This window comes from Alligator mississippiensis, chromosome 5 (genome assembly GCF_030867095.1).
Source record: "Alligator mississippiensis isolate rAllMis1 chromosome 5, rAllMis1, whole genome shotgun sequence".
Taxonomy (NCBI): Eukaryota; Metazoa; Chordata; order Crocodylia; family Alligatoridae; genus Alligator; species Alligator mississippiensis.
This window is the reverse complement of record NC_081828.1, coordinates 139,526,700-139,548,408: the sequence shown is the minus strand read 5'-3', so window position 1 is coordinate 139,548,408 and position 21,709 is coordinate 139,526,700. Positions and strand designations below refer to the sequence as shown.

The window sequence follows — 21,709 nt, the reverse complement described above, 5'->3', positions numbered from 1 at the left end:
TATTCCACTGTTGTCTACTGCCAAGATTTTTGCATCTTCCTCTGTTCTGGTACTGACTGCTGTTAGGCACAGGATCTGCTCAGGAACGGCTCTACCAGATCATATGTTCCACTGAAATTCTGGATATAGGGATTTACCCACACAGAACAACACTTGATACTTGGATAGACTGAACCACACAGAGCAACATTTGATGCTTAGATATTAAAGGTGAGTCCTCCTATTTAAATATCTATGATTAAAAAAATGCTATGTGAGGTTTTCAGGAATACCTGTGGAGAGGATGACAAAGTGGCACATATACCAGCAGAAGACTCAGAACGAAGAGGTTTTCCAGTCTGAATTGCTTCTTGGTCAGTAGGTTGTCCATGCCCTTTAGGTAGGGGCTGGGAGATGTTAGATGGCTCCAAAGACCCAAACATACTCTTCCATTCTTCATTTACATTTGATTCTTGCTTTGCGTGTTTTCTAGCTATACACAACACCAAAGAACAAGGATTACTTTAACATTTAATTTATTCATCATTCATTGAAATGAGTAATGACTTTAGCACTAGCATGACCTCATGTATATACATGAAGATTTATTATGACATTAAGTTTATCAAAAGAAAAATGATCTGTTGGGTTAGTTAAATCAGCTGGTAAGGCAACAAAAGCGAACAATACAAACAAATAATAAATGTCCTATTTACATGTTCTTAATCCTCAGGCTGCCTTGTTCAGGATCTTGCTAAATCCCTTTACAATTTGAATATCTAGAAGGGATAAAGGATTAGGCCCTAAGCGATGACATATTTAGCCTTTTAATATCAATCCAATATTGGCCCTGGAGAGTGGCTAGTTTATAACAATGCTAGGCAAAAAAAAATATACCACTTTTCTAGCATGATGGCAATCACCATCTAAAGGTCAAAGTTTCCAATTATAATCAAGAAATGTATTTTGAAAATTCCTTTTGAGGTTATTTGAAAGCTGCAAATGAGAAAAAGACAAGCAGAAACATGGGGTAGATTAAAAACAAGCAAAGGCAATACACAAAACTAAAGGCGAGATGAGTAAGCAGGCCAGTAGTTTAAGATGAAGCACTGACTCAACATGTTCATGTTTTAAAACTTGTCTAAAGTTGAGTCTACAGTATGAAAAAATGCATTTATATTTTAAAGTTATATGGTGTACAAGCAGCACGTTTTGCTTATTACTATCCCAAATGGAGATGAATAGATTTAAACCCCAGTTACTTAGAAGTAAAGTGTTTCAGTCCACTACTGACTCAATGGAGGTAACTAATCTTTCTCGATACCTATAAAGCAATTCTATGAATAAGTTTTACTTCAAATAACGGTTTAGACTGAATTTTTGGAAAATTTCCTGAACATATTGAAGACTTAACTGCATGGGCCACCAAAAAATAAAACAGAGTACACTAACCACGTTTGTCATCAGGTTCCTGTTTTGTTTTAACAAGATCAACTTGTCTCCCAGTTATTCCCAGAGCTGCCAAGTCAATCACTCCTTTTTGAGAACTGTCATGCAAGTGGCTCTGGTCCACAATATTGGCCTTCGCTTTATTGGATTTTAGCATAAAATCTTTTAGTGCTAACAGCTTGTCTTCCTCCTCTTCAGTCATCCCCTACAAATAGAATGTCACTTCAATTCAAACAAGGAGAGACAGGAAGCAGCAAGATTTATTACTAGTTCAGAAGTAAATGGAATGAGACACTCCCAGAACACAAGATAAATTTCTACCCTTTAACATGCACTGAGGACATTGCTATATTGTGAGAATAACCCTTCCCTGCCATCCTCAACCAGCAATACAACTTTAGGTATGGTTAAAGAGTAGAACAGTGACAGTGACTTATGTGTCCTCCCACAGGAGTTTAAATTTAGCTGACAATGAAAGGGAAGGGAGCAAAACATGGAAGGTCTTCACTTTTTCATTCGATGCATCAGGCAGGGCCAGCCCACTCTGCCTCATGACCTCTCACCAGTCAGTGAGAACGGTCCAGTGTTGGGTCTTTGCAAAAATTAAGCTGTCTCTCTTTGCAGGGTTTTTTTACTTGCATTGCTTGCAGGCCTCTAAACATTACAGCTCCTTTCCACTGCTGTACCTGTTTATGACGCATCTTTTTAAAATGCTTCCTTAACTTCTGCTTACAGAATGTAGCTTTTACAAGTCAACAGAACTACTCTCTGGTTACTGAAGTGTTTGTAGGATCAGAACCTTACATTGTGAGAGCTCCTCCTAATGGGAACTGTTTCCTCAAGTGTTTGTAGAGGATCTTATCACTACAAATCTTCCAATCTAGTGGTGTGGAGGGGAGGCTATGGAAGTTGGGGGGGGCACATTCTGCATTACCAAGGACAAATAAATTAAATTAAAATAAATAAATAAATAAATAAATAAATAAATCACTTGAGAAAGCAGCTTTTTTAGCAGCTGTGCAATTGCTGGGTCCTCAGGAGGTGGACAGTCAGGTAGAATGCCATTCCGTTTTTTCTGACGCATTTGAAGATGTCTGAAAAGGCTTGCAATGTCTTTTGATCTTAAAACATAATCAAATATGGAGCGGCTTACTGGTTCTTTTAGGACACTCAACAGGACTATTTCTTTATCTATCTGCAATTCAGGGAAAAAAAAACAGAGAGGCTATGAGCAAAAACAAAAGCATCTGACATCTGTGAAAATGAACAACCAACAGCCAAAAGTTATCACCTCACCTTTTCAATACAAGGTCTTGTTGAAAAGGTCAGGTTATCACAATTTAATCAAAGGAAAGAAGAGCAGGTTTATGAAACACTAACAAACCTTCAGAGGAACAGACCACATTTGTTTAAAGAATCTACTACCAATTCTTCTTAATGAAGCTGCTTTCAAACTAGTACTGCAAAAATATCAGCTACTTCCTAATAACTGTACTCATTAATACTAAGCAAGATAAACTGAATATAAATCCCGCTTTATATTTAAAGATATAGTTTTAAAATATAAACTAAAAAAGATCTCTCATGTTTCAATAACATTCTTTGTGCTCAGAAGGATGCTCAAGTAGTTTTAAATTATTTAAGTAATAAGTGACCTGTGCATGGCTTTGGTTTCTTTGACCATGGCACGTTCTTCCAAGAAGAATTGCTAGGAAGAGACAGGATCCACCTGACAAAGTAGGGAAGAGCATCTTTGCAGACAGGCTCACTAAGCTAGTGAGGAGAGCTTTAAACTAGCTTTGCGGAGGGATAGAGACCAAATTCCTGATGTAAGTGAGGAAGTGGGAGACCTAGAAGAAGCACAAGGAAGGGGCAACAGAGGAGGCCTCCTCGTTCTTCCCAAGAAACTAAGACAATCAGCTAGTTACCTCAGGTGTCTGTACATGAACGCACAGAGCCTGGGAAACGAACAGGAAGAACTGGAAGTCCTCACACTGTCAAGGAACTCCGATGTGATTGGAATAACAGATTCTTGGTGGGCTAGCTCACATGACCAGAATACTGTCATGGATGGCTACAAACTGTTCAGGAAGGACAGATAGTTGAGAAGAGAAGGAGCTGTGCTATATGTAAAAGAGCTGTATAATTGTTTAGACCTCCAGTATGAAACTGGAGATAGGGCTATTGAAAGTCTCTGGGTTAAGGTCAGAGGAGAGAAAAACAAGGGTCATGCTGTGGTGGGTGTCTGCTATAGACCACCAGACCAGGAAGATGAGGTAGATGAGACTTTCTTCAGAAAACTAGCAGAAGTAAAGGGGGTTCTCATGTGGGACTTCAATCACCCTGACATCTGCTAGGAGGGCAATACAGCAGTGCACAGGTAATCTAGGAAGTGTTTGGAGAGCGTTGGAGATAACTTCCTGGTGCAAGTGCTGGAGGGACCAACTAGAGGCCGTGCTCTTCTTGACCTGCTTCTCACAAACAGGGGAGAATTGGTGGGGGATACAGAAGTGGATGGCAACTTGGGCAGCAGTGACCACCAAATAACGGAGTTCAGGATCCTGACAAAAGGAAAAAAAGGAGAGCAGCAAAGTATGGACCCCTGTGACTCCCTCAATGAAATGATGGACAGGATCCCCTGGGAGGCCAGTCTGAGAGGGAAAGAAATCCAGGGCAGCTGGTTTTATTTTAAAGAAACCTTACTGAGGGCACAGGAACAAACCATCCTGATGTGCAGAAAGAAAAGCAAATATGGCAGGCAACCAGCCTGGCCTAGCGAAGAACTCTCTGGTGAGCTCAAACACAAAAAGGAAGTTCACAAGAAGTGGAAGCTTGGACAGGTGACTAGGGAGGAGTACAAAAATATTAATTGGGCATGCAGGGATTAAATCAAGAAGGCCAAAATGCAATTGGAGTTGCAGGTAGCAAGGGACACGAAGGGTAGCAAGAAAGGTTTCTACAAGTATGTCAGCAACAAGAGGAAGGTCAGAGAGAGTGTGGATCCCTTACTGAATGGGGGAGGCAACCTAGTGACAGATGATTAGGAAAAGGCTGAAGTGTTCAATGCCTTTTTTTACCTCGGTCTTCACAGGAAAGTTCAGCTCCAAGACTGCTTAGGGAGCACTGTATAGGGAGAAGGTGAGTAGTCCTCAGTGGTGAAATAACAGGTTAGGGACTATTTAGAAAAGCTGGATGTGTACAAGTCCATGGGGCTAGATGCAATGCATCCGAGGGCGCTGACAGAGATGGATGATGCAACTGCAGAGCTATTGGCCATTCTCTTTGAAAACTCATGGCAATCAGGGGAGGTTCTGGACAACTGGAAAAGGGCAAATATAGTGAGGCTGACAAACTAGTCAGCCTCACCTTAGTCCCTGGAAAAATCATGGAGTCAGTCTTCAAAGAAGCCATTTCTAAGCACTTAGAAGAGAAGAAAGTGATCAGGAACAGTCAGCATGGATTCACCAAGGGCAAGTCATGCCTGACCAACCTGATTGTCTTCCATGATGAAATGACTGACTCTGTGGATGCAGGGAAAGCAATGGATGTGATATACATTGACTTTAGCAAGGCTTTTGATACGGTCTTCTACAGCATTCTTGCAAGGAAGTTTGATGAATGGACTGCAAGGCGGATAGAAAGCTGACTGGATTGTCAGACTCAACAGGTAGCAATCAATGGCTCAATGTCTAGTTGGCAGCCAGTACCAAGTGGAATGCCCCAGGGGTAGATCCTGGGGTCGTTTTTGTTCCATATCTTCATTAACAAGCTTGTAGATGGGATGGAGCACACCCTCAGCAAGTTTGCAGATGACACAAAGCTGGGGAACGTAGTAGATATAAAAGAGGGTAGGTCTAAAATTCAGAGTGATCTACATGAATTGGAGGATTGGGGCAAAATAAATCTCATGAGGTTCAAACAAGGACATGTGCAAAGTCTTGCACTTAGAACAGAAGAATCCCAGGCACCACTAGAGCCTATGGACTGACTGGCGAAGAAGACGATAAGTTGGATATGAACCAACAGTGCGCCCTTGTTACCAAGAATACTAACAGCATACTGGGCTGCATTAATAAAAGCACTGCCAGCAGATCAAGGGAAGTAATTATTCCGTTCTATTCTATACTGGTGAGGCCATATCTGGAGTACTGTGTCCAGTTTTGGGCACCCCACTACAGAAATGATGTGGACAAGCTGGAGAGAGTCCAGCAGAGAACAACAAAAATGGATTAGGGGGCTGGTGCACAAGATTTAGGAGAGGCTGAGGGAACTGGACTTATTTAGTCTGCAGAAGAGAAGACTGCGTGAGGATTTGATAACAGCCTTTAACTACCTGACGGGTGGTTCCAACGAGGATGGAGCTAGACTTTTTTCACTGGTGCCAGATGACAGAAAAAGGAGCAATGGTTTCAAGTTGCAGCAAGAGAAGTTTAGGTTGGATATTAGGAAAAAACCTCTCTCATTAGGTGTGGTGAAACACTGGAATGGGTTTTCTAGAAAGGTGGTAGAATCTCCATCCTTGGAGGTTTTTAAGTCCTGGCTCAACAAAGCCTTCACTGTAATTATCTAGTTGGGGATGGTTCTGCTTTGATGAGGGGGTTGGACTACATGATCTCCTGAGGTCCCTTCTAACCCTAATTTTCTATGATTAATGACCAGCAAAAAGAAGCTAAGCCCTTGAGGTACAGTGAATGATTATTACTCAATAAATGCTTAGTGAAGAATTGTTTATTGCTTTTAAATAGAAAATAAGAGAGCCATATGGCTGTAGAATTTTATTTTTCAGTTGGCACTTTAGTGTCAATTGATATATGTAGGAACTGTCTAAAGATTTAAGGTCTTGAATTCAATCAAAATTACTTGAAGCTTTAACATTCCATTTAGCTTATACATTTGTTTGACCTTTCTGGTTTCAAGAGCAGGTCAAAATTCTCTCAGGAGTTAGAAGTGACTGATATCCATGACACAGAGCCCATATTCTGGCTAGGATGCCAAGATGTTTTATTTGGCCAAGGACTGACTTGTTACTGCCTGTGCAACTGTCCGAACACTCCAAAAAAAGTTTGTAATCTTCACCCCACCCCCATGATTGCTTTTTGACATTTTACCATTTTTAAAGAGAATCTGTATCTCACTATAAAACAATGTCCCCCTGTCTGTTCATAAGGGCATTGACAAATGAAACAATTACAGACAAATGAAACAATAACAGGGTATATGAAAAGGAAAGGCTAAATTGCAATAATTTACAACTTGTTTCATTCAGGAACTAGTCACTGTAGTTTAGCCTCACTCACTCCAATATAGTGGTAAACAGACAGAACAGTTACAATGATCAGCTAACTTATGTGCAATAGGACCCCTCTCAAATATATTTGTTGATCTGTCCATTGCCTAAGAAAAGCAACTGGTTAGCTGAATTCAATAGGACTACTCATGTACAGGCAGTCCTCGACTTAACAACATTTTGAGTTTCAATGAATACCACTTATGACCTTAATAAATGGACACCCTGTTTCAAGGTTCCAGCACAGGTTTCAACTTTATGACACTCAGTACAGCTGCGTCCAGCTAGTAAGTCTGTTGGGGTGGAGGGGGAGGGGGCAGATCAATGCCCCAGCAGCAAAGGAGGGATTGGGCCTACGGCTAGGACAAGCGCTGCCCAGATGGGGTGGGAGGCGACCGGGGGGTGGGGGGGTTCCCACTGCCACACACTGCTGGTCCAGGAGGGCACAAGGGGGTGTGTCCCTGGACCTGCACGGGAAAGGCGGGACTAGGGCTGCACCATGCTGTGCTCTGGATGGGCATGGCAGCACTGCTGCCCTGCTGCCACTGGCCCAGCTGGGGTGGGGGCAGGTGAGGGACAAAGGCACGGCTTGCTCCGGGCATGCACGGTGGTGTTGGGGGCAGGGGCTATGCCCCGTCACCACTTGCCCAGCCCAGGTGGGGTGGGTGCACAACAGAGCAGATGCACTGCCTCTGGATAAGCGGCGCATAGTGGCAGGAGCTGCCCCCACCTCCCTGTACCCCCCAGACAAACTGCAGCTCCATCCCAAGCCTGCCCCACCCTGGTTGGGTCAGCAGTGGTAAGCCCCACTCCCAGCGCCACCATGCTCACCTGGCACAGATCCAGGGGCAAGCCCCCCGTGCACTCCCGGACCAGAAGCATGCAGAGGCAGGAGCCCCAACCCCCAGACAAGCCATGCCTTCGTCCTGTGCCCACACTGGCTGGGCAGCACTTGCCCCAGCCCCTGTCCCAGCCCAAATCCCTCCTTTGCTGCCAGGGCGTTGATCTGTCCCCTCCCCTTCCACCACAACAGACTTACCAGCTGGACACAGCTGTATTAAGTGTTGTAAAGGAGCCAATCCCCCATTTATAACATTGTTCCCATGGGGAAATTGGTTCCGAGTTGCAACATTTGACTTACAACACAACTGGTCCCTGAAAACTGCCTCATAAGTCTGAGGACTGCCTGTACTAAAATATTTTGTTAGATAGGGGCATTAGTGTTCAGTTTCTCATAGGGTTTAGTCTGAAGTGCACATGACTAATTAAGAATTTAGCTATTAATGGGTAGAAATACAGAAATAAGTTACTTTCACATTAGCAAATGGACCACTCATCTCCTCAAAAATAATCTACCCATAATGGCCATTTCCTAGTGTCTTAAGTTCTTATGCACCTTCTAGGAGAGGTCAGAACCAGAGATGACCATGGGGCCCCACCCAAAGCATAGGGCCCAGGGCAGTTGCCCCAATTTGCTCCCCCCCTCACCCTCCTCCAGGGACAGCCCTCATCAGAGCATTTAAGTGCTTTGAACTTAGAACTAGATTGAACTTTTTACATTTTTTAAACTGGACACTATTGCTATGGCAGAACTAATGGGGAGGATTTGTTTACATTCAATATGAATGATTACCTGTATTATCGGCTGAGTTATAAAAGGATGGAGATAAGGCATCAGTTTGCAGTAGACATCGGCAATATTTAAATGCTGTGCTACCACAGTGATAAATCCTACTGCACCATAACGAATCCAAAGATTAGGATGGCACAGGAAAGGTGCTGGAAAAAGATTAAGATGTTAGATGGACTATTTAAAAATATACGGTTCAAACTGAAAAGGCAAAGCTGTCCTGTATTTGCCAGATTACACATCCACATTTGGATACCCCCAAAGTATCATTTCCAAGTTCAGACCTTCCTTCTCAAGGGTGGCACGCTCAGGCCTCCCAGGAATCTTTATAATGAGTTTGTTGGCTTTGGAACAGGCATCTGAGCCAAGATCTTCAAATGGTATACCTAACATTCTGCTGGAAGAGCAATACTGACAGACTCTAAACAAAAAATAGTTCCAAGCCAGCATAAGGAAAAACGAGCAATACTGATGAGAATCAATCCAAATTCACACTCAAAGCATACTTGTACATGTGATAGGGGTTCAATCCCCCCAAGTTTCATTTTATGTCACCTAAATAGAACTGGTGGTTTGTAATGGAAACCCTCCGTTTCAATTTTTCCATCACATCCCAACCCTTTTATTTATTTATTTATTTATTTATTTTTGTCGGAGCCAGAGCCTGCCCCCATGGACAAGCCAGCCTACTCCTGCTGGAGGCGGGAGAGGTCGGGGGGAAGGATTGGGCTCCTTGCCACTTTTGCCTTCAGCAGATGCTTGCAGAAAGCTGCAAGGGGCCGATCCTTCCCCTCCACTATGAAGCCTGCCTCCCCCCACTGCGGCTTGGGGGGGGGGTTGCTGTCGTGTTGAGTGGCCCCTGAGCTGCAGAGGGCCTTGGTCCTTCTCTCTGCAGCAGCTCCACCTCCTAAAGCTGCTCAGGAGAGCTACTAGTGGGCTCGGTGCTGCCCCAGTTCCAACGCAGCACCTGGCCCGATCCAACTGTTCCCTAAGCCCACCCGGGGAACAATACCCAGCAGGCTTCCAGCAGGCAGGCTCAGGGAACGGCTGGATCAGGCAGGGTGCTGTCTCTGAGCTGGGGCAGCACCTGAAGTGAGGAAGACATCAGTCATAGCAAAGAAGCTGCAACTCATTACATGGAAGAAGGAAATACAAACACAATATCAAGGATCTAATACAGGATTACGGAATTATATGATATCTGAAATGGACTAAAGGCCCAAGCCTGCAGAAGACACATGCCTCTTAATACCTATTTCTGTCTGATAAATGCAGAAGAAGCAGAGAGAGAAGTCAATCTTATCGAAGCCACACCGAAATCAGCATAAACCTCTCCAAAGCACGGACTGACAGCAGGAATGAGAAAAGTTCTGGGAACAGAGGTTGGTTTATTTTCTTTCCGTTCCTAAAAGTAAGCTTCACTTGTTTCATAGAAATGGTTATTTTAAAACTCTAAACAACAGGCTTTGGCTTAGCAGCAGCTTATCAACAAACTGGAAGGCAGTTTTAAGCAGAAGTCTAAAACATCTTGGGGTAAGTCATATACTGAAAAAGTAATCTGACAGTGAAACTTTATGCACTATAAGGCTTTTTTTTTTTTAAACAGAAAAAACAGTTTGCCAACTTACCTATATCACAAGCAAAATCATAGATGTGTGGTTTTTGCAACAGCCCTAACTGACACATACAGGTAAGAGCGTTGAGGGCCTTATAAATGACAAATTCTTCAGCATCGCTGAGTCCTTGCTGGAGTAGTGGTTTTAGGATTGATGAGCTTTGCCAACCAACATAAGCAGCAACACCTGGAATCCAACAAGAACAAACCTTCATTGTACAGTGCAAATCAGCAGTCTCCCACAAAAAATCCAGCCAAGATAACTTACTCTGTATATAGAGTCAGTATACATGTTTTGTGAAAGTGTTTTAATCTTTAAACATCTTTAAAGTTGATATTGTATTCTTTTAAATTAATGTTTTCTCCTTACAGCCTGTGTAATTTAACCCTTTAAAGGGATTCTGCACATGCATTAGTAGTTGCAGAATTAGGGCCTAAATTACTAACATTAAGAACAGTGTGTTATATATCAAGTCAGGAAAAATATAAAAACAAAAAGTTTGCTTGTTTTTACTGTACTCCAGGAACTTATGGTAACTGAACAAAACATGAAAAATGGAGCTAGGGAATTTCTAATATTGCAAGTGCTATGTTTTCCTCTAATTCTAAATGCAAGAAAAAAGTTTTCAAAATCTAACAGTTTTCTTTTTCAGTGTTCATATCCCTGCTTTTATTAGAGATGCATAGAAAACTGAGAAAGCTGAGAATTTGGTCATAAAGAAAGGAGGAGGTTCTCTTTTGTATGGATTTAGGCCTGGAGCCTGCAAAGTGTTTAGCAAGGGCTGACCCATGAAATCACAAAGAGCCTCATCGAAATCAGATTTGGATGCACATGAAAGCAAACTGTTAGAGTCTGAAACTAAAGAGGAACACCAGAAACAAGGGTCCAATACTCCAGGAAAAAAGGAATAAGTGTAAAATTCAACAGTATGTATTCAGTGGGATAGAGGCTGGGGAAAAAAAAGATACAAGATTCTTTCACAGGATTGTGTCTTCTCTTTCCCAGTCGTAACTGCATGAGATGTTTGCTAAACTAGAAGCAAAATAACTACGTATTCCATATATTGAACTAAGATCTAAAACCCAATCCAAATCCAGGCCCAAATCCAAAATGTTAGTCTTGTCTAATTTATAGTAATTAAAACTATTAACGCATTTTAATTTTCTCCCCTAAAGTATCACTAGCTGTAGCTTTGAGATGTTAGGATACTATGAAGTAACATTTGTTGTCAAAAACAGAGGGGAGGGAGGTGGAGGGATTTTTTTTTTTTTAAATGGTGTCCTTAAACAAACTGACTTCTTTTTAATATTACTCATCCTAGAGCGAAGTTGCCCTTAATTTCAAGATAAAACCAAATTTAGATGTATTCTGCCAATATAAAAACAGTGAATTCATCCAATTCCTTTGAGCCCGAGCAACCTAAACACAACAGCAGTTCTAGGGAACATTTTTTCCTTCCAACAGACTGCCAGCAGAAGTGTGTGGACAGGAAACTCCCTGCTGGGATTATCTGTCAGGATGTTATGGGTATATCCCATATGATCAGCCTCTGGCAACTGAAAGGATGCCAGACATTAATGGATCCCAGTCCTCTCTAGCTTTACCTCCATCAAGTGAACATTCTTTCCTACAAATGGCAACCATGACAATTTTCTAACTGATCTCAGCAAATGGAAAGAAGTTTTCTGCTGGATAAACAAGGGTGGTTGTCCACCCTCAGAACTGGTTGTCCGAGATCATGTGACTTCATCTCTGGTAGAGGTCCCAACCTTTACTAATTCATGGGTAGTAATAACAAGCACATGATGTGCTGTGATGAACATCAGACTTCACTCAGTCTTGGTTTTAATTTCCTGAGGCTTTGAGTAACATTGGAGAGTCTGGCAAGAAAATATGTTGCCCGTATTTGGGGATCAATGATTTCTTGTTTCAGCCTCATTATGTGATGTTAATACAAATGCTATTACAACGTCAGCACATGCCAGTTACTTTCCTACAACATCCAAGACAAAACAGGAACTATTGTATCTCTGCTAGCCAGGTATCTAAACTATTATTAATGCTGGGCACTATAATTAGCAGATAAAAAAAACGAAACAACGACAAGCGAGCTGGCAGAGACAGGAAAAATGACAACACCCAGAACACAGAATATATCTTTGGAGCATTACTTAAATTTTTCATGGTGGTTTAAAGACAAAAAAAGAATCAGGGCTGGGAAAGGGAGTGTAGTTTAAAAAATACTCCTGATTGTGTACGTTCATCAATGTGTGTCACATTTCTTTATACCCCTTTCTGCAGGGAACCTGGAATACTCTGGGACCTAGCCTTTGGCCACATCTTTACTGTGTGACAATTGTAGTATTTATCAGCCATATCTATAGCAGGAGTGTCAAAATCCAGCCAGTAGGCCAGATCCACCCAAGGAGCCCCATCCTCCACCCAAGGAAACCCAAAAATATTATAAGGCAAGGATTTGTAAACAAGTGATTTAAAAATAATCCTATTTTGAATGCAAGTATTCTTTAAATCACTCTACCTTGCTACAAAAAAACAAAAACAATCATGAGCAGTAAATTGCTTATTGCTTTATTTCTAAATTACTAAAGTCTCTACAAAAAAAGTTTTTTTCTGAGTGTCAAAATCTCCAAAACTTGTTTGATGCTTAGATGTAAATCAAATATTCAGCTAAGAAACCAAGTACATACCAACTATGCTGTCAAAGAAAGCTCCCCGGAGATGCCAGTCATTCTTATCGTTCAGGAAAGTAATCATATGAGACAGGAGAACATCGTTTGCTTTTTGACGTCCAAAAAAAACGCAGAGACGTGTTATTCCATTTTCCATTAGAGTCTGTTTCACAATGTTTTCTGGGTCGCTAAGCAAAGTAACAACTTTCTGCTGGACCATTTCATGCAAGGCCTGCAATTCTGCAACAGATGCACACAATCAGCTAGAAATTGAACTGTGGGCATTTATTATACTGACTGTTAAATGATGTAAACTAATAAGTAATTCTAAAGTACAGGTGACGCTGTAAGAGAGACATGCACCTGGTTCACTGCAGTAAAAAAGCCATGCTTACAAATGAATTCTTGTTCACATTTTGAATTGGAAGGTGCTGGGGAGACATCATATTTGTACTAATAATATATCTTAAATTGCCCTGTTACTGCTTCCACTGAGATAACCAACTCTTTGCACTTATAGCTCAAGCATAGCTCAAAATCGTAAAAAAAATGTTAGAATAAGTCAATGGCTCAACAGCAACCGAAACACTTTGAAGCAATAGTGTAGCAACTGCGCATTCCTTTGATAGTCAGCTGTTTCATGTTTCCTAAATAGATACTTAAAAATAAATCTACCACCTAGGTTGCTTATCTTTATTAGCATTACAGAAATAAGCAAGCACCATTAGAAGGGGGTAAAAAAGATATTTCAAGTTTCATTCAGTTAACAATTATCCTTGCTGAATGGGAGTCCCAAAATGATAAACGAGTATCAGGCATTCATTGCCAAGTCATACACTCAGATAGTTCTATTCTGTGACTTCAGGGAAGATGCAACTTTATTTAAAAAAAATCTCTCATCAGGAAAGATATCCAAGTGAAAGTAGGTTAAAGGAGACTCAAAGAAATATCAGTTATTGTCATGTCAGCTTTTCAAGGCAAATTTATGATCAATCCTTAACCAATCAAAGGCAGTGTAGTTTCTTGAAAAAATACACAAAAGTTTAACCATGTATGTGATGTTTGCTCCTTTAGGTAATTTTCTGGGTTTTTTGCAGTGTCCCATGTACAATTTTGTTCATTCTTCAGAAAACTATAGACTTTACAACTGCATTAGACATGGGGGAGGAAGGGGACTGGAGAGACATGGGGGAGTAGGAGAGTCTTCCTGCCTAGTAAGAAGACTAAATCCCCAGAAGTAAAGAACACTCAGAAATGGATCAAAGGAAAGTATGGTGGTTCATGCTTGCATGCTTTAAAAGCTCAAACTAATTCAGAAGCATCCCAGAGGTAAAAAGAAATGTCACTACCTGTGTCGTAATTGTCACTAGGGTGAGATGCCTCATCCATTTCTTCACCATTTGGCTCATTTTCCATGTTTAGGTTTTTCAGCTGTACTAATTCCAGAAATCTCAGAGCTGTTTCTGCCAGCAGTGCTATGTTCTCTGTAATGATAAATATGTATGTCCATATTTTTTTCGTTTCAAATTAAGAACTGTGCAAGTATGGGATTTGCAAATTTGAAGACAATAACACTAACAGAAAAGCCAAGCACTATAGTCAACTGTTGTGAAAGTTCCCATCTGTGTTCTGCAAACCCATCTTAGTTGTAACCTATTACCTTACTGCAACTGCAGCCTCAGTGGAAATGCCAGGTGCCACAATTCACTTTTGTGACACGAAGAAATGGGGAAGTTAAAACGAAACCAAGTAAATTTACAACATAAATTAAACTAGTTTTTCCAAACCTGAAAAGGTTAATAGGCCACAGACAAATAATATAACATTGAGAGAATTTAACAGCAAATAGCTAAAAGTTAACATGACAACAAATACTAGTTTAGGTGCATCTCTAAAATTTGTTTTGGGATGTATATGGTTGATTACCCTACAATTACATGCATATAATCCTGGTGTATCTAGACCAGCACATTAAATGAATTTAAGTATCAGTGAATTTTGGGGTGGGGGAAACATTTAAATTAATTTGATTTTTATTTTTCAAGGCTTAAACTTACTACACTTATCTGAATTGAAGAAAAGTTAGTAGTGTAGCAGTAGATGTTTTCTACCAACATGCAAAAGAAAGTCAGACCACCAGTCCTCTGGCAGTCACCAACAAAGTGCTTTGCAGCAGAACTTGCGGAAGTGCTGAGAGAAGCTTTTTCTTCATTTCAGTGTATTTGACTAATTAATAAAATTAAAAGAGAGTGGCATTTAAAAAACAGAAGCCTTGATTTCCTCCTTCAATCTCCGATTAAAAAAGAAAGGATAAGTTCTAATACTTTCAAAATATTGAAGATAGAGTGGATTTGATATAAATCACATCGATTTAAACCATGAATGAAATCGTGATTTAAAATCGCTAGTCAGGAAGCCTTGATTTATTCTTTGTTTTCTACAAAAACACATTCTTGTTGTTTGATATCCTTTATTCATTTAACTTCTTGAAACTTTGCACTTTTAGAAAAAGGTAAGGGCTTGACTGTGTGTATAAAAAACTTGCAGAGAGACAATAGGGCTGATGGGTGGGTAACCTAACCAGGTCTGTTATCTCCTATCTCCATATACTGCTGGTAGGATATTATTATCTCTAGAGACAACAAACTCTCCCTATGACTGAAGAAGGGTGTTTGTGCCCAAAAGCTTGCAAAGAACAATTTTTCTAACTATTTAGCTGGTAAATCTTTACTAACCTATAGAGGAGCCTCTGAGAACCCCATAAGATTGGGCCCTTAGTATAGTCCATGGCCTGTTATTACCTATTCATAAAACTTCTAAAAAGGCTACATGAATATATTGTCTCAAATGGCATATAATTAGAAGTTTCAATCCCAATTCCATGATGATATCTTTGATCTTTAATACATCTTAAATTAAAACTATATGTTTATTTTTTAAAAGCATCCCAACCAAAAAAAAAAAAATCAAATAGGATTAAATAAACAAACCTGATTTAAATAAAAAATCCAATTTTTTTTTTAAATCATTGATTTTTATCTACCTTGGTAGAAGAAAAATGTGGCCAGAAAAAATTAGTTCTATTTACTAACTACGGCAAATACCTTCATTATTAGTTTTAAATACAAAACACTTTGACAACCTTACTGTTTTCTTACGTTGCTTGATTTAAAGCTAATAAAAACCCATTGAAAAGCCTGGGTTTTTTTGTATTTTGAACTGAATTCTAAACTTGCAGTTTGACTATAGGCTGCCTGACAAGTTATAAACAGAAAAAAAAAAAAATCAATGTTAAAATATGGGCGAACAAAGCACAAAAACAAAAATGATCATGAGCAGTAAACTGCTTATTGCTCCATTTCTAAATGACTAAAATATCTACAAAAAAGTATAAAAGTAAACAAATTGACAATGAACCTGCACTAACATCTGAATGTTATATAACTGCTTAAATAAATGTGTCAATAAAGCATAACATATATTGACCGGTAAAAACAATTCATTTTACAGCAACCACTGGAAAAATCACTTTTTTTTCCCGTAAGCAGTAGTAGGAATAAAAATTCAAATCAAGGATTTAAATGTAGGTTTCTCCAATGGCTGATTTCAATCAAAGGGATTTAAAATCTGTTAATTAGTTCATCCTGATATAAATCATCTGTTACTTCAAGTTAAAACACGTTCACAAAGTCTGTGTGGAGCAAGAGAAGATGACAGAGGAAGGCCTATTTACCCACTCAGATACTTATTGGTAAGTAGAATGAGTGCAATGAAAATTTCTACTCTACCTACCCTTACTTTCTAGGGGAAAAGGGAATGCCCCTGGTGTTGTCCTAAATATTCCCAAAGGTTCAGGAATGGGGAAGAGCCTGCCACTGACTCTTCCTGTGCTGATATACCAAGAATCCCAAACTGCCTTAATTTCACCCGAGTGACAAAGAGTACAAGTAGACAAAGATCCAAATGCTACTCCACCAATTACATACCCAAGTGCTATTCTATATCACCCTATTTGAGTCCCTGAATTCATCAGTGCATCCGTGTTTATAATATTCTGTCATCTTAGGGTGCAGACCAATGTAATATTTGAACCATTCCAAGAATTTCAATAACTGGAAACAGGTTCACAATTGTTCTGAGTCAGGGGTGTCTGCATGTATGTGGCTAAATGCAGGCACCCTTTAGGAACTGCAGTGCTGTCAAATTACCACCAGGAGGTAGTAGTTAACACCCAACCCAACTGTAGCAGTCTGTTCCACTTTTTCACTAACAGAGTTTAATAAAAGCCTATTCCTGCACTTTACTGAAAGCTACGTGGTGGTACCTGTCTGGGAATGCCTAGGTATATATACAGGACGGAGAATCTGCCTGGACCCCTGCTTCTGGGTTCCTTAAAGGCTGGGTGCTTAGGAGCTGCCAGAACTTTTGTCACTTTTAAAGGCAGACAAGGGTCTTTGGGTAGAGAGATCTTTTACTAGACCAACTAAATGGGTGGAAAAAGTGTTCCTTGCAAACTTTTGGGCACAAATACCCTTCTTCAAGGATAGAGAGGTTCTGCTGTTGTTTTGTGTTCTCCTGGATGGAATAGAAACCAATATGGAAAATGCAGGTCTGTGAAAACGCAAAATGTGTGGCAGTGAGGATCAGAGGCCATGGGAGACAACAGGTATGAATGAGACAGGTAGGTGGGGGTGGTGAAAAGGGGCAAATGTTGACCTGGTGATAGAATATAGCTGCTAAAATGTAGGGAGGTTACCTGTCACTTTTAAAGAGCACTTTCCCCCAAGCCACTCAGCAATTTACTCCAATTCCTAGAAACTGACCAGGGTTCAGTGCATCCCAGACTGATTTGGGAGCAGAGGGGAAGGCCACACAAGGGAGCAGGGTGCTTGGGTCCCTGATTCTGTGCATATGGAAGCTGCTCTCTGCTGCTTTTACACAGCTGGTTAGTTTCCTTCAACTGGTGACAGTGGAGTCCTTGGGCAGCCCCAATGAAGCCCCCAGGACCAAGAAGCAGCAGGTCAGGCAGCTCCCCCCACCTGGCTACATCCCACCCCAAATAAGCCTGGAATTCACTGAACCCTGGTCAGCTGCCAGCACTGGGAGGAAATTGACCACATCTTTAAAAAGGTGGCTGAGAGCGGTCCCCAGTTTCCAACCAGGGACACTGGGGCAGTAGAGTTCTGGTTTTGTACCAGATCATGTGCAGGGGTCGCCATGCAGGGATTTGGGGGGAGGGGAGGGAGGGGAAGGTGAGCAGCAGCAGTGTGAGACACTTGGAAGACCAACCAGACACAGACACTAGTTATGAAGTGCTTGGTATTCAACACGTAACACATAACCAAAGAACCAGTTCAAAATAACACTTGATTATCCAAATATAGTTTTGAAGTGATTCAGAAGGTTTAAATCATTCTAACCTGGCTTGTTTGTGTGCCTGGATGACTATGCTTTCAAAACTGCATTTAAACCAGTCTAAGTGTCATGTCTGCCTACGAATTTAGCCTTAAGACTAAGTCGCAAAAAGGCAGCAAGGAAGAAAAGGACCTACCAACCTTCTCTATTTAATTGTTTTTTTTCAGAGGCTTATACCAGATGGAATAGCATCACGTTCCAGCATCTAAAAGGTAAAGTAGGATCTGGCTCAAAAGTGCTTTATTAAAAATATTATAGAGTTTTTACACACAGCTTGAAGAGTGGCTCCTGCCAAAAGTTTTAATTCACATAAAGCAGATACTGCTGTCAACAAACTTTTATCCTTACAGCATGGAATACCCACCAAATCAACGACAGCTGTGGTTACTAAGGGGAAACCAGCCTGTGCTGGGGGCACTCTCGCTGCAGTAGCTCTACAGCTACCAGTTCTTGAGCTAGCTCATTTTAAAACTAGCAAAGGTAGCTCTACACTTGATCTGAGCCTTCAAGATGCTATTGTAGTCACTTCCAATACTGCAGTGCACAGAGCCTGAAGTGACTTTATGTATACAGCCAAACTATTTCAGGACAGTGGAAAATGATTGGAGTAACAAGAAAAGTGTAAGAGGGGTTTCCCCAGAATCTTACCAGCATATGCCAGTCTGACGATAGTGGCTTCATCTTGTGCCAGATGTGCTATGCCTGGCAAAATGTATTCTGGGTAAATGTTGATGTCATTGCGTGGCACCTCTTTGACCAGAGCAAGAACTTTAGTTAGTGTCCTCACAGATTCTGCCCTCACCCTAGGCACAGAATCGTTGCTGAATTGTAACAGATAAGGCGTAATGCGATCCAGCAGAATCTCCACACTTAATCTTGGTGCTAAATGGAGAATTAGTTCCAAGGCAGCCAGTTTTGAATCACAATATTTGAGAGTCTGTAAACAGGAAGTTATCACAGACACTAAAATAACCAGCCCATTCTCTTTGGTCTCTCCCTCTGCTTTCTCAGTCCGATCATGCCCACAGAGATTGTGGATTATATTGTCCAAATCCTTACGTATGACCAGTATACGTTCGTCGGCTGATACAAAAGTTTCCTTGGCAAATTGTGCCATGTAAGGCTGGAGAAAAGTATAAAATAGTTCAGGAAATGCATTATTACGTTGCTGTTTCAAGTAATCCTCTGCTGCTAAACGTTTATCTGGCTCACAGTGGATCATCTGAGTGACCTTAAGAGAGGTAGGAGCGAAGAAGTGGGAGAAAAGGTTACAAAATTCAGAAATTTAAAATACGCAAGGTAGTTTAACACTTAAGCAAGTCAAATAGAGTTTCTATAGAACAAAGTGTTATTTACCAGTTGTCTGATACTGCGATCTTCAATTTTGTTCAGGACTTGATCAGGGGAAAAGAGTCCATTTCTATATGCCAAAAGCTGAGACAAGTCAAACAACGGTACACCTTCTGTGAAGAGCTCTGCTATTACACAGCCTAGAAAACATCAAACTTTTCTGAGCATTATGAAATAAAAACTTGTCTGCTATCCAGGGACAAACAAAAATAAGTGTTGCACAATTCTCAACTGAAGAAAACCATGAAGGGGATCAAATATTTGAAGTATCAAAGGACAGTTTAAAGCAACTCTTTATCATGAAAGCTCACTATATGACATCTGTAGTTTCAAAAACTTGCTTTTGAATGTAATTACTACGCATTGCAAGCACGCAATGTCTTTGAAACATTTCATGCATTTAAACAGCAGAGGGTAGTAGTGTTAAGAAATAAGGCACGGACTTTAAGCACCTGCTGGCCACAAAATGCAAAACAAGAAAAGGAACACATCACTGTCATGTGGAAGAAGAGCACTAATAAACAACCCAGAATGCAGGCAAAGGAAAAGGGGAGACAGAGCTAAGTAATTAAGCGCTCTCAGCTAGTAGCTGAACAGCCTTTGTTACTATAGAGATGCTTAATGATGGTCTTTGTCAACAAAAGTTGCCAGATTATTAGGATCAGGACCCTGATCTAATCATATTTGTTAGTTTGCTAAGTACAGAAAACCATACTTTTAAACTTTAGGTCCCAATTTTACAATCTAGCCCACATGGGTACAGTGCCACTAATGAGCAGGAAGTTGGACTACATGATCTCCAGAGGTCCCGTCCTACTTTTCTAAGTCAATAGGACTCCAAAGGTACAAACTATAAAGTCAGACCCACTGACACCATTAAAAAGAAGTAAGGGTTACAACTAAACTTTAGACAGTCTCTCCAGGACATAAGTGAAGGTACACTGGCACAGCAGTTTATACTCCCACTGCTCAGGTACCATAGCCATATGTGCATGATGGAAACTACATGAACCCATACATTTTTATACTACTTCTGCCTATAGGAAGTTTTAGGTCCCAGAACCAATTCTACAGTTTTATTTGTAAAAATATTTGTTTCTACTGTCAAAAGAAAAAAAAATCCTCACTGATGATGCAAAACCATAAGTCACATGACTCTTGTTCAATTTCCCCGCCCCCACCAAATACCTGCAGAAAAGATGTCCATTGCACGCTTCAATTCCCCTCCTGTTCGCTGATTGCTGTTTGCCAAATCTACTAATGGAGTTGAAGGATCTCGCATGTTCTCCAGCTCTGTGGCAAACAAGCTACCATCAACAAAGCGCTCTGGGGCAATATAACAAGTCCTCCTTCGTGATGTATCAAAGAAATAATTGAAGTCAGCCGGATTGTCCTCAGGAAGATAGGTCGGTTTAAAACTGGCAAAGTCAGTCAGAAGAACCCAGTTCCAACTGGTCACCATCACATTTTCAGTTTTGATGTCCCCGTGACGGACTCCAGATTTGTGGGCCTGGTCTACAGCAGTCAAGATCTGGAAGGCTATCCACCTCTTTTCAATGTTGTTTAGGAACGGCCTGGTGCTGATTCGATCGTAAAGGTTGTCCCGCACGTACTGCCTGAACAGCATAGCTGCTTTCTCAGACAAAGTTGCCTTCTGGAAGGGAAGGCAGTTCTGTGCAGAGTGCAGCCTTATCTTCAACTCCTCCAGCTCCTGCTTGTAGCTGGTAAGTGGCAAAGTGGGATCCTGAATGGCAAACACCTTCACCACCACCAGCCCTTCCCTGTGCTTGGCCCGCGCCACTTTGAAGAAGCGCGTGCTCCCCAAGCTTTTGTCGTACTCGAAGTCATGGATGTCCGAGAAATAGCTGTCCACCGAGAGGATCTGAGAAGGGGCGATGCCAGCCAGCTGGTTCCCCATGGTGATGCTGTCCGTCCGGGAGGTGCAGGCCTCCGCGCTTTGCTGCTTGGCCTGAAAGACAGTCCTGAGGCTATTTAAGCTTTCAAGTTAGCACCTGTCCTCTTCGCACCTCCCAGGTTGGTCAGAGCCCCCCACCCAGACAGGCCTCCCTTTCCCTGGGGCAAACTTGGCACCTACTTGGTGCTTCATGGGGAGGCTCCAGGGGGGTAGCCTGGGCCTTTTTACCAGCAATTAACAGGGGAGGGCGGGGATTTCAAAGTGCCAACCCAGGGTTTTCACAGTGCCAGCCCCACCCTAAGAGGGCAGGCCCACAGGCTGCTGATCCCCAATCCCCGCAGGGACGGGGCCCAGGCAGGGATGCTGGATGTGGAAATC

At 41.3% G+C, this 21,709-nt stretch overlaps 1 protein-coding gene across 1 annotated transcript in view; it reads right to left on the bottom strand.

The window, feature by feature from the left end:
• The window catches only part of PIK3R4 (phosphoinositide-3-kinase regulatory subunit 4), a 38,792-nt gene extending 17,458 nt beyond the window's left edge, over positions 1–21,334 (bottom strand). The window contains exons 1-10 of the mRNA XM_014602545.3: positions 20,605–21,334; positions 19,423–19,556; positions 18,715–19,297; positions 14,001–14,135; positions 12,670–12,891; positions 9,974–10,147; positions 8,349–8,494; positions 2,420–2,623; positions 1,432–1,633; positions 273–472 (exon numbers count right to left, since the gene is read on the bottom strand). Coding sequence (XP_014458031.1) covers positions 273–472; positions 1,432–1,633; positions 2,420–2,623; positions 8,349–8,494; positions 9,974–10,147; positions 12,670–12,891; positions 14,001–14,135; positions 18,715–19,297; positions 19,423–19,556; positions 20,605–21,334 — 2,730 coding nt within the window. The remainder of the gene's footprint in view (positions 1–272; positions 473–1,431; positions 1,634–2,419; positions 2,624–8,348; positions 8,495–9,973; positions 10,148–12,669; positions 12,892–14,000; positions 14,136–18,714; positions 19,298–19,422; positions 19,557–20,604) is intronic.
• Positions 21,335–21,709: the final 375 nt, after the last annotated feature.